This window comes from Lagopus leucura, unplaced genomic scaffold (assembly GCF_019238085.1).
Source record: "Lagopus leucura isolate 7727_CA_CO unplaced genomic scaffold, USGS_WTPT01 Super-Scaffold_100008, whole genome shotgun sequence".
Classification (NCBI taxonomy): domain Eukaryota; kingdom Metazoa; phylum Chordata; class Aves; order Galliformes; family Phasianidae; genus Lagopus; species Lagopus leucura.
In genome coordinates this window covers 23654049-23667569 of record NW_024962265.1, presented here as the reverse complement: position 1 = coordinate 23667569, position 13521 = coordinate 23654049, and the positions used below count along the sequence as shown (strand labels likewise).

Below are 13521 nucleotides of genomic sequence, written 5' to 3'. Positions count from 1 at the left end.
AAAACATGTTGATGTAAAAATTATATCTGCTTCTGTGTTGTGTCAGAAAGAGAGCACTTTTGGAATTTTCAGCTTAATCTATTATTTGTCAGAACATGTTGACTTGTCAGAACTGAATGCAGGAATGTATGAGTTTTAGCACAGTTTCTCGGGGTGGAAGGGCTGGCCAAAAGGAGGTAGACAGTTGGACTGGTTTCCCACTCCTCCCAGTTCAGCCCTGATAGTGCAGGGACGTGAGCACAGTTGTTCTTGGATCACATGAGGCTTTTGGGTGTTTCACACAAACTTAGAAAGCTCTTGGTTTCATCCCAGTACAGAGCAGGAAAAAGTCTGTAACAGCAAGAAGTTTCATGGGATGAGAAAACAGTTTCCTGCCCTATAAAATATAAAGTCAGCACTATGTGTCCTGTGGCTGTTTCCTAATTACAAATTCCTGTTCTTTTTAGTTATTATTATTTTGAAACTGTGTTTGGTTATTTTTCAGAATTGTTATCACTGATTAACATAAAAAAAAAAAGTTGTTGGAAAGAAAGACCTTCATTTCTCAATACCAAAGGTGTGAATTGTCTTTACCAGCTAGTACTTGCAAACAGCCTGTGTTTCTGATATTTACCCAGCTCTCAATTATGACTTTTATCAGATAACAGGGAGGAAGAACAAGTCCTTGTTTCCAAAAGCTATTATTCTGTGTAGTTAATGAGCTAAGGCAGAAAAAGAATTCAGTAGATTCTGAAGTATAATGTCACAAGGAATGCAGGAAAATTATCGATGTTTTAGTCAATCATATAAAAGCACAGAATTTATATATAGCTGAAAGAGTTCTGTCTGAATGGCATTATAATTCAATATAGCAACCCTGATTTCTACTATTAGTTTGTAATTTTCAAGGTCGTCTATTTTGAATCCTTTAAGCATTTCTTTAGTAACAATTGCTTCACTATAGCCAAACTGTAAGTATTTTCCCAAAGCATGTGATCATATTGCTGGTAGAATGCATAATTGTTTTCTCCACGAAGGAGCTAAATTTGGCTTAACAACTGTGTCATGGCATTAACAGAAAATGTCTGGTGTGACAAGGCATAGTGTGGACGCTGCACCAAAAACTCATAACCACAGCTCATTCAATTGATCTTCCAGGGGGGTGAAATATCACACTAGTCATCTGCCTTTGGTTTTCAAAGCCACATCAAACAATTGCGTGGAAAAATAAAAAAAGAAAAGTGCTAGGTTTTTTGATTTCATCAGTTAATGGCTCTAGGTCACTTGATATCCCTTTGTTTGTGATACAGTGATATGCCTGTATCTTCTGAAGGTTCACCAGAGTGACTTATTGCTGTGGTACAAGGCCTAAAATAAAACTTGTGCATGCCAGGCACCACATGATGCATAAAATATTCTAACAATATATTACAAAACCTTGTCAACACTAGCGAAAATTACTATTCTAAGAAGTAGAGCTGGCTGAAAAAAACATTCTTCTTCCAAAATGAGCCCTCAGGAAAGATCTCGAGGGAGAGAGGAAAGGGGTTCTTCCTTTGTTCTTATGGAGAAATGTCTCTTCCATGGTTAATCAAAAATGCAACAGAATAAAAGAGAAGCCCAATCCCAGCTCAGATCTGTATATTATTTAATCTCTCTATTTCTTATTTTTGAACAGCTGTGCTAAGAACCATTCCAGCCCCTTAGGGTACTTGCCAAGTATCTTATATCCACACACTAAAGTGCTATAACTGCTTTGTGTGCATTGTGAATGTCCTGGGCACATTTGCTTTCACTTACCCATGCACTATCCTGTTCTAAATCCTATCAGCCAGCTGTTTTAATGTCAACTGAGAAGTAGTCATCTCTCTTCTACTGTTGTACGATACACCAAAAGTTCTTGCAAAATCTAACATTGTAAAATCTTGCTGTAAACTGTTCTGAAAGCAGTGAAATGAGTGCCCACAAACAAGAGTAATCACAGCAGTTCTTAGCACAAGGCTGTTAAGGACACTAAGCAAGATTATGACACTTAAACTGTTAAATAGTTCAGCTAATATTCAGTCTAGAAACACATTTCTGTTGGCTGATAAACTCATGTTTTACTGTATGAAACATAACCACTCTTGTTTTTAAATGTATTTTGACAGATTAAACCTCTGACAATGAAGCCTGTTACTGCCTATCCTTCTGGGATTATCCTATTCCTGTTTGCATTGCTGCAAAGAAGTCATGGACAATGCAAAGAAGCAGCTAAAAAATCAGAGATGAACTTGAATGTAAAATATGATCTTCCTAACTTCATCACAGAGACGCCAATTCAGAATGTAGTTTTATACAAGCATCATGTTTATATTGGAGCAGTCAACAAGATTTATGTACTAAATGAGACTCTCCAAAACATTTCTGTCTACAAGACTGGGCCTATTTTGGAGAGTCCTGGCTGCGCACCATGTGAAGACTGCAAAGATAAAGCTAATTTATCTAACAGTGTATGGAAGGATAATGTCAACATGGCGCTGCTGTTAGAAACCTATTACGATGATCAGCTCATCAGCTGTGGTAGCGTGTCTGGAGGTGTCTGTCACCGTCACATCATTCCCCCTGACAACCCTGCTGACATAGAAAGCGAGGTGCACTGCATGTATTCACTGCAGGTAGACGGAGAGACAGAAAACTGTCCTGACTGTGTTGTAAGCACTTTAGGAACCAAAGTTTTGGTGACGGAAAAGGACAGGTTTGTCAACTTCTTTGTTGGGAACACTGTGACATCTGCATTTCAACCTCCCCATGTACTGCATTCAATATCAGTTAGAAGGTTGAAAGAAACACAGGATGGATTTGAATTTCTTACAGATCAGTCTTATATCGATATCCTCCCTCAGTTCCGCGACTCGTATCCCATTAAGTATGTCCATGCCTTTGAGCATGACCACTTTGTCTATTTTCTGACTGTCCAGAGAGAATCTCTTGACTCCCAGACTTTTCACACCAGAATTATCCGCTTCTGCACTTTAGATTCAGAGATGCGTTCTTACATGGAAATGCCTCTTGAGTGTATTTTTACTGAAAAGCGGAGGAAGAGGTCCATTAGAAAGGAGGTGTTCAACATTTTGCAAGCTGCATACGTAAGCAAACCCGGTGCAGCTCTAGCCCATGAAATGGGCCTTGGATTGAATGACGATATTCTCTATGGCGTTTTTGCACAAAGCAAACCAGATTCCTCAGAACCAACAAACAGATCTGCTGTCTGTGCTGTCTCTGTGCGAACAATCAATGAGTTCTTCAACAAGATTGTTGACAAGCAGAACATGAAATGTCTTCAGCACTTTTATGGGAAGGATAGCAAATACTGCTTGAACAGGGTAAGTGACAAATAAATTTTTTATATTTCAGAACCCTCGGTCTCTCTTTGACGATGCCATTGTTAAATAGCTGTCCTCTCGTCTTCAGTCACAAAAAGTAAGACCCTTGGTAATTTCAGATTACCTAGCACTGCTGATGATTCATCCTTGTAAGAATGAGTTTCTGTAAACTGACTGAAAATCACTGAGGTCCTTATGGTGCTAAGTATTACTGGAACTGAGGGGAAAAACAACAACAACAACAAAAACCCTCTTTTTTATTCTTAAGTAATTGGTTACTCTGTGTTCTCTACAGTCTGTGCTGCAGATAAGTAGGATGTTTAGGGAATTATTTCTTTCATTGTCTTAAAGAAGCCTTCATTAACATTCGTATCCATGTGCACTGAAAAGTCCCTGAAAATATCGCTCATATTTCAGACTCTGCTAATGCTGAATCACTGCTCTCTTTAGAAAAAAAAATGAAAGTGCTGGTTTGGAACATGCCACAGAGAGCCAGATTGTAATACAGTTACTCATACTTAATGCATAAACAGTCCCACTGAAATCAGTTTTCTTAATGAAAGAAGTATCTATTAAAAGTGTGTCTGAGTGAGGATGCCAGTAGTCTCAGAAGGGAAAAGTGGCTGCTCTGTGCACCACGTGTTCAGGTGACTGCTGAGATACTGAGGTGAAGGAAGCACAGGAATTATTTATTCCTTTCTGGTCAGTGTCTGCACCCGTGGCAGCACTTGGAAAGGAAATACAGAATCCGAAATAGGATACTTCTAAAATTTATTTCGAAACATAAAACATTCTCACTTTGAATTATGCAGCAGGGCCTTACATGTGCTCTCTGTGGAGATTGCTTTTTGCAAATAAAAGGAAATTGGAGCTGCAAGGCAACATGCTGCCCTCTGCCCCAGGGCAGGGCCAGAGGGGCCATGAGGAGGCTGCTCAGCCCGTGATCCCAGCCACGGCAACAGCTCAGTCTGCCGTTGGGGAAGGCTTGGGCTGAGGATGGGCACTGCAGGCTTCTGTTGCTCTGGTGGGACCAGCTCAGCATGCTTCCCAGCCCAGGCCATCCAGAGGCCTGACCCCATTAGGAGCTGGGAGCATCTGAAATGAGAGGATTGGGAGGGGGCATCAGTGGAGAAGGAGCTGTCACACAGATGCTGTGGCTTTTACCCAGTAGTGGAAATGGCTCAGAGGTAGGGTCCAATCCAGTCAGAGCATCACCAGCTCATCACAACAGCCTCTGCATTTGGGACTGCCTGCTTATTGCTGTCCCCAGATCCCCACTGGCATTGCCAGTGGATGCTGGTACTGCACCCGCAACAGACGTAGCGTCTTATCCCCTTTTTGAGGAGAGGGGAGTCAGTTTTCAGGAACTAAATCAAGAGAGCAAACATTCAGTACAGTGACTTTCAATGCATTATTGCTTGTTCTAATTTTTCATTTCAGGTTTTAATATCATTTTATTTTCACAATGAACGTTGTTCTTCTTTGAAAGTGCTTTTTTTCCCCCTTATTCCCAGGGTATTTTGTTTGTGAGTAACTGTCTTATGGCCTTTAACTTATCTCATTCTGCTTTTGCCTATAGACCCATTTCACAAGGTGACTTATAGCAAAGTATACCATTAAAATATTGACAGAATAATTTGCCACTTTTTACATGCTGGGAAGTACTTTCTTGTTACAAAAGCTTTTGCAGAGTCTGCTGCTGCTTTGCATATCAGAAATGAATGTCTTATACTCCAGACGGTTTATTATAGTTGCCCGATTTCAAGAAATGTCATCAGAACTCTGATTTCTGTTACATTAAATTGATAAAGGCAAAAATGTTGCTGTGATTTCCTGTGGTTCCTTTAAATGGCACAAAGACAGTCGGAATTTTTTTGTCCTGATTGTTTGCTTAACACTGAGATATCAAGATTGTCAAGCTTTGCTATTTCATTTTCTATATTTTATTCGAGAAGAATCACTAAAGCTCCAATAGAAAACATACTTTGAGCTTTTTTCAGGCTCCATGTGGCCAGAAAAATAGGCAAGAATTTGCCAGGCATCCCTTATGCACCTGTTTTTCTGAGGTATGAAAAAACAGATCTGAAAGTTTGAAGAGCAAAGGAAGGGAAGGAACAGGCAGAGGAAGGAATGTTTGTGCTTGTCAGATCTGAACTCATTGATTTTGCTGGAGATCAAAACAAAACAAAATCCCAAACCTTTCAACTTGTCTTAGGTTGAGTTAGGTTTGTAGATTATTAAAATGCACTTTGTAAGTCACCTTCAACTTAAAAGAAAGCTTTTATAAACTATGAGAGTTTGTCACAGTTTATTTTGGCAAAATTAAAAACTTGCTTTTTGTAATGCTGCCAAGATGACCTTTCTTTTTAACATTGACAGAATGAAACCACAGACCACTGAAGCAAGAAAAGGCTCTGACCGCTATGAGAGTTAGTCATAGGACAGTGAAAACAGTCCAGCAGTGAATAAGAGTTGCCACCATCTTCAAAATTAAAAAGAAAAGAAAAAGCCTTTAGCAGTGTTTGCAAGAGACTGCTATGCTATCTGATAGTTTAGTTGCAGTCATTGATGTAGACCATTTCATGTTACCAAAAAAATTCCCAGTAGAAAATTATACATAATTTGGCTGGGCTTTGAGGTAGTCCATCTTTCTGAGAGGCAATCCCTCAGTACTGTTCACACTAAGGGTGCTAAAGGATGCTAGGGCTGCAGAATAAATTAGAATAAAGCAACCAAAACACTTCCTTAATCCTACGTTCTCAGATTTTGATCTTTTTAAAAGCGCCTTACACTCATCTTGATGTGCTTAATAAAATTTGTTAGCTTTTAGCCTTGTTTTCTAAATCAGTGTTATGATATGCCTGTCTTTCTGTTAGTTCTCCTGACAAATGCAACCTTCAGAAATGTTACAGATGTGAATCCAAGTGTGGCTCTAGAGACAGATTCAATATATGCTCAGGCTGTGGAAACTGAGGAAGTGCAAGGAGCCCCTTTATAAACAGCAGAGGGACTAACTGGGACCAGAGAAGGAATTGCTCACCCATGGGAAAAGTTTCTGTCATAGCTCAGTGGGAGAGTGCAGTCAACCAACCACAAGATGTAAATCCAGGCTCAACTGTGCTTCACTTATTCCAGTGCTTGTGGAAAGCATTTTAAAATCAAAATGAAACATTTTCAGTTGTGTTTAAGTGCAATACTTCAGAAGGTGAAGCCCGAACTCACTGAAGTCAGGATTAGAAAAAGTTAATCTGATGGTTAATCTGTCTGATATCAGATGTACTTTAGTGGAGCTGAGACTAGTTAACAGTTCCTGAGAATTTCTGTCAGTGAAGAGCTGTCTGTCACTTGGGTGACAGAAAGGAGGAAATTCAACTGGTTTCAAATTAAAAGTAAAATGTGGAGTTGTAGTAAAGGAGTATTCTTGCCAAAGTCAGTAGAAATATATCCAAGAGGTAGCTGCTGTAGAAGGTTTTGAATCGCTGTTCAGGAATCCCCTCACCCATGGTGAGGAAACTGGATGTTGGCTTTTAGTCACTTTCAGCCGTGGTATTGGAGTGGAGGTGTACTTAGCTGAGGAGACAAATACTGCTTGTTTCATCTGTGGATGTAGCCTGGTAGTCTCAAACTCTGTCATGAATTGAATGGGATTCTCCACGTGAGGAAAATGGTTTGAGTTTAGCCTTGGCAATCTCAACTATATATATCAACTGTCAGATCTTATGGGTTTTGTTTAGCTTTTCTGTGTCTGTTATTTACCAAACTATTGTGAGCCCATTTCTCTGCTACCCAGTTTCAATCCCTACTGAGTTCTGTGGAAAAGCATCTTTGAAAATGAAATAGTCTCTAGAAGTTCCTTCTATAGGGACAGATGAGAGGCTAACATACTCCATTTACTTTCTGGGAAAAGAGAAACCACACATAGCTTTTACTACATTTCCCACAAGTGTCCTAAAGCAAGACAGGCTGGTCACCACTCCTGTCAAATGAAAGGCACAAAGAGATAAAAATCATACTGGAAGAACACGAAATGAAAACAGAAAATCACCAAAACAAGAGATAAAATTACAGTAAAATGAACACATGCCGATGCTTCTTTATTACTATTACATATCATGATAGATGAGTAAAATTGGGTTATGCTTATATTGTAATGGAAGAAAATAATTGCTGCCTTCTATCAGGAAACCACAAAGGCACTTATTGATCTGTCATCCTTAGGATATGTCTAGGAATATTTAATAAAATAAACAGAGACAAATAACTCTTCCAAAGCCCTGTAACTCTAATATCCCACACTATTTGGCTTAAAAAAAATATTAGCAGGCTTAAAAATAGCACCACGTCTCTCTGGTTAGGAAGGGTAGGTGTGGCTTATTTGGATAATCTCGCAACATAGATAATAAGTTTATTTGTATTGTGAGTAGAATGTGCCTAGTTCCCTCCCCTAAAAGTCAGGCACCAGGATCCATCTGAGTGATTCAATCATTTATTCTCTTTTTTAAATGCTACATCAAATGAGACACGGAGCTCTGCCTGGGCATGAAGCCTGCTCCTAGCCATACAGTTTTTGTGCTAGCTACTCTATGGGTTCTGACATCTCAAAAGGATAAATAAAGAGCAATTTAGTGATGAGCAATGCACAATGACACCCTTTAAAACAGGCTTAAATCATGCTAGTAAAATGATGGGCTGCATCCACATTCCTGTTCTGCATTCAATTCCTGTCTCCTGAAAGTCCAGGAAATAGCCTACCAGTGTCACTTGAGTCCTTCATGGCACCAAGTGCAAGGCAAGGTGTGCTTGCCAAGCCAAGATCCTCCAGCATTAGATACAGTGCCATCTACCCACTCAGTCTTGCAAGGCATGTCTGGAGAGAGTGTGATGGCTGCAGGAACAGTCTGAACTGCATGAAAGAAGAATCTAGGCACAAGTATGGCTATGGTTATCTCAGGCTGGGCCAGATTCATCAGAGGCATAAACCATTGAGGTGAGGGCTGTTTTGTCCCTGAGCTTGCCCAGGGACAAAGGCACAAGAAAGTTCCCAAGAAAAAGACAAGGCAAGGAAAAAAGCATGTCAAGGACCTTCTTTGGAAAGTACCATGTGGGTATATGCAGACTCTTCCAAGCTCCAGCCTATGTGGGGCTTGGGGGCTGGCTGACCTGTTAATCTAAGTGTTGAAAAAGTACAGAGTTTTTCGTCTCCTGATCTCCCGTTAAGGACCTGTCTCTGGCTCCCAGTGCTACTGCTTGGTATTTTATCATCTTCTTGTTGAAAGCTGGATTTCTCTGTGAAAAAGTGGTATCCGTTAACCTACCATTTTCTGCAAAGGGCACTGCTTTATCATCCAGAGTTACTAATAATGTTCCATTTCCAGAGTTTTTAATCAAATTCTTCCACTGAAGGCAGGGATCCCTGTTGGCTATTAGTGTGGGAGAGTGATAGTACTGCATTTCTCTGGAATTTCACAGAAATCATTTCAAGCAGAAAATGTTTTTTAATTTTTCACATTGATGTCTGGATATTCTGGTCATGTGTTTTTTATTCCTCAGAGTTTCTGAAACCCTTTAAACTCTAAAGACTAGAGCTGGGCATAGAATAATTTTCTGATCCTGTGTAACTCTGACAAAATGTGAAAATCTTTACGGTCCCACAGGAAGAGGTTTCCAAAATTTAGACTAGTAGGCATGCAGCATTAAGTACACTCACTGGAGACACAGTATTCAGATTAAGTCTATTTTCCTGGGTGCAAAGCAAATTCTAAGGTTCCTTTCATCTGCTTTAAGTTTCTATCTAGTCTGCAGATGGATGGTTTGCAATGGGACACTGTCACCCCTACCGAGAGAGCTGGTTGGGTTTCTTTGTATACAAATCCACATTGCAGAGAAAAGGAAGCTGATTCTGCAGTGCACCACGTGCGTATCTACTAAGTCTGGGATTTAGCCCACCTGGCTTTGATGGTTAGCTGAGACATCTAAGTCAGGAATGAATTTCCCTCAGCTTCTGCTGCCAAATGATGAAGAAGCATATCCAGAGGGCATCCATCTCAGATACCACAGTATTGTAAGCGTCTAACAAGCTTTCAGCCTTCCATTTCTGCCCATCTATGAAAGACAGTTTTTTATCCCGTCTGCATTTAGAACAAAAGCCCTGACAAGGCAGACATCTGCCTTTCAGCTCCTTCAGCACCACCCTTACCTCAGCAATTTCTCTGCTCACAGTTTGATCTGACTCAGGACCACGTGTCACCATCTCCTGCACTATTGCTCACTAAAGCAACAGTAGGCAATTAGTATCCAGGAGACTGTTGTGTCACTTGGACTTTCTAGGTTAAGAACTCAGACAGTTTTCCATCTGAGTGGAATTACTCCTAAATTTCCATAGACAGAAGTAAAATCAGAGTCAAATCCCACGCTAAATATATATTAAAAAAATAAAAAATAAAAAAAAAGTACTGCAAAGGAATAAAAACTATTGAATAAATGTTTCAGAAAGTAAGAGCAGGTCACAAAGAAATATTAGTTCTACTGGATATGCAGTGAGTGAATACAATGAAATGTTAGGGGAAGAATGATCCTGGGGGACGTACTAATAATAGCTTCATTTTCTCAAGGCCTATGCAACTCTTCTTTTTACACTACTAGAAATTAGGGCCAATTGTATGATTTTCTCCTACTTTCTGGACTCCTTTCTATCCCACACATGTCTTGTACCACTGTTCTGGCTGCAAGTGCAGTTGTTGAGCAATATCCTCTTGGAGTAAGAGTCTCCACATAGCATTATTTTAGAATATCTGATTTACATGAAACTCACAGCTTTTCTGCATCGTCACAGGTTCCACATAAATAAGGATTTCTCTGAAAAAATGCACCTAATGTACTGCATAAATGTATACCTAAACTGTTCATAGCAACAACTCTTATACCTTATTTTATTTATTCACTATCTGTAATTAGTCAACACCTCTCATTTGATAATCTGTATACTGAGTTAGCTGTTAAATTAATATAAAGGAAATAAGCAAAATGCGAAGATTACTTAGGTCCATTTTATCTCCCAAATCAATAAGATTTACTTAGTGCTAATGCACTAACCGAATTACAAGAACTAATGCAGCACTGTTCAATGACAAAAGCAAATAACTCTTTGAATGATCTTGACAATAGAACATATAATCATCTTAATTTGTATTAACTGATTACATTTAACGTGGATGTCTTTTTACCTTATTACCTTAAGTGGAGCATCACTACTGTAAACCTCCTTCCCCTCCTCATTTAACAGTGAAGTAGATCAAGGCAACAAGTATAGGAGTTAGTGGGTTTATATTGTGTAAAATTTTACTTCAGTGGAGCTCTTTAAAGATTTCTCTTTTTCTGGGAGTCATTTGCACAATACTTTCTTTGACTTAAGTGAGTTCCCGATCAAGTCCTGGAAGCTCAAAGTGTAGCTTAAAGATCTTCCAGTAATTTCCTCTAAATTTCTCCTTCTTTTGCAACAAATACTGTTTTGAAGGGTTAGCTTCCTGTGTTACTGTGACCATGGCCAGGCAATAGTAACACATAGTATTGGCCACAGCATAATTATGGTTGCTTAATGGTTTCTATTTTGCTTTTTCTTTAAGTCTCTTTCTTTGCAGTTGAGAATTGAAATTTTATTCTCAGAAAGGGAACACACTTCCCCTGTATTTTATTAAAAAACAAACAAAAAAAAAACCCAAACAAACAAACAAAAAACCCACTTGACTTGCATTCAAATACATGAGGAATAATACTAAGAAGAGGAAGGAAGAGGGAAACAATTCTTTGTTTAAAACAAAAAGAGGAAGAAACTCTTTTTCCTTGTAAAGCTATGTTACAGTGCTCCAGCAGAAGTTCTTAGAAACAGAAGAACCCAGTCCCTCACCGCAGCTGTGTTCAGTTCTCAGGCAACACTGGACTGAGTTCTCAACACCTACTGTCTCATGAAGTGACCACATACACGGTATATCTTCTGTAGGAACTGTTTGGTGCCCACAAGTGAAACTGGCTCATGCAATTTTTTATTGTTTTTTCCCCTCCTTATTATCACAAGAACAATTCTGCTTTGCAAAACTATGCTTTAAAATTCACATCACTTTTTGTATGATGTGTTTTAAAATACATTTTTGTGATGTGAACTCTGAATGATTTCTATTCTTCCCAAGAGCATGGATATTAGGTAGCTGCTTGATAGAATGAATAGTGCTTGAAGATGAGCATATGTATCTAGTAAGCTATCTACTACCTATCATTGCCTCATTAACATGGACATTATATGTCTTTCTGGGCTGTGAGAGCAGCAGGTGGGCTCTGCACAGCAGACTGTTCCAGTATGGTTTCCATTGGGTCCCTACTGCAAATAAAAGCTGACTTATCCATTTGGAATACTTCTTTCCAAGGATATACTGAGCCCATTGATATAAATATGTGCAATAGTTCAATATGAAAGACCAAAGCTCATCACTGATAATATCTAACGAAGGAAATGAGAGAATATGATCTTGGTAATCTTGGTGCCAATGCGGAATGTTGTCACTGTATATTCAGCCTGCTTTTAAACAGTACATACAACTAGCATGGCTGTATGGACATCCCTGTTTAGATACACATAGCTACTTCTTGGAAATGCAGCAGCAAGTTTTGGGAATTCACACTGCTGCTGTGTTGATCCAACAGGTGACAATTCCAACTATAGAATTGCAGTCGATTTTGCTGGCAAAAGCCAAAATGCTGCATCCAAAGAAGTTCTGTTTCTCATATTCCTGCATTCTGACTGGTTTCACTGTACTGCATTGAAGTTTGCTCCCAAGAGATTCTTCTCTGTTCAGTTACTTACAAAAAATGAATGTCCGTAATTTTTCCTTGTATGGTCACTGATTATGCTTATAATCAAAGAATTGAGACAGTTGCACTAAGGGAGAAAAACAAATGTGAGTGTTCCTTTTTAGAATTGCTAGTAGTGAAATTTGGTCAATTTCACAAATTTTTGTTCTTGCAAACTGCAGAGGAAAAAATACTCCTCCATGGGGCCAGCGTAGAAAGCTACATATATATATCTAATTTTCTTCCTTGTGCTTTAATCCATCCAACCATCTATGGTGTGAAACCACCTGGAAAAGGAGAGGGGAGATTGTCCCTTTCCCAAGGGAATTGAGAGAAAAAGGCACAGAGTGAACAGGGCCTCTAACTGTGCTGGAGGCCAGAAAGGTTGTCCTCGTTATTTTTCTCCTACCTCATTTTTGTCAAGGAGTTATAAGAACAAGGATCTTCCCTAAGTTCACAATTGAAGAGACAGGTATGTGAGCTGGGAAGATTTATAAGGTTTATGAAATCCAAGAATTCCTTTCAAAGATAAGAACATTAGACAGGCCAGGTTCATAATGTACCTCACATTTTTTAATTTGGGGATGGAAAAGAAATGGTACAAGTTCCAAATCTAGTCTTCTAGTAGACCTCTAGCATGATGCTGATCAAGTCACTCGTCCTTTTCAGACAATATCTTGGCTTCACCAATGTTACTGGAGCCAGAATTTTACTTCTTGTCTTTCATATGGAAGGATAGAGTGATCAAATGTGTTTCTCACCTGGAGAGAGATATTGTACGCTACCCAGAGAATGTGGATGCACTGCAAAACAGCAAAACTTTGTTGGTGAGAAAACTCAAGAAAATTGAGATAGGAAAATCTGAAGAGGTGCTTTTGTCTTCTTGTCACTTACTGTTCCTGTTCACCCTGTTGTGCATGTAAGTTCTTCACAATTATGTATTTGTATATAAGAGAATACACTCCTGAAAACTGCAATTTACTCATCTTGATTTGCTGACCTCCACAGCAGAAGAGATAAGAAACTATTCTGGTGATTTCCTAAATGTCTTCACACACTGTTTCAACTTCAAATTGGATTGGGAATCAATTTGCTATGTAGAATCATCCATTCATTTTCTTTACAGCAGCTATTCATTGAAAATGGATTTTGCCATTTGTGTACATCAGGCTCCAGCTATCTGGCAGTAGCTCCTTTCTCCATGGTCCATGCTAGACCATAGAAATGCTCAACAGAGAAATTCTGTAGGCGCTTCTGAGTGTCCATTTCTCTTCCTGGAGACTCTCAGGACCTACAGCATGAAACTAAAGCTGATATTAGTAATTTGATTCTTGAG

General features: G+C 39.2%; 1 protein-coding gene across 5 annotated transcripts in view; it reads left to right on the top strand.

Annotated features, from left to right (window-relative positions):
* Nucleotides 1–13521, top strand: part of MET (MET proto-oncogene, receptor tyrosine kinase) — an 89732-nt gene that overhangs the window by 16778 nt on the left and 59433 nt on the right. For all 5 annotated transcript variants that reach the window (XR_006179227.1, XM_042872689.1, XM_042872691.1 and 2 more), the window contains exon 2: nucleotides 2130–3344. Coding sequence is in view for 4 of the 5 variants with exons in the window: in XM_042872689.1 (XP_042728623.1) it covers nucleotides 2145–3344 (1200 nt within the window). In the remaining variant the exon portion in view is untranslated. The remainder of the gene's footprint in view (nucleotides 1–2129; nucleotides 3345–13521) is intronic.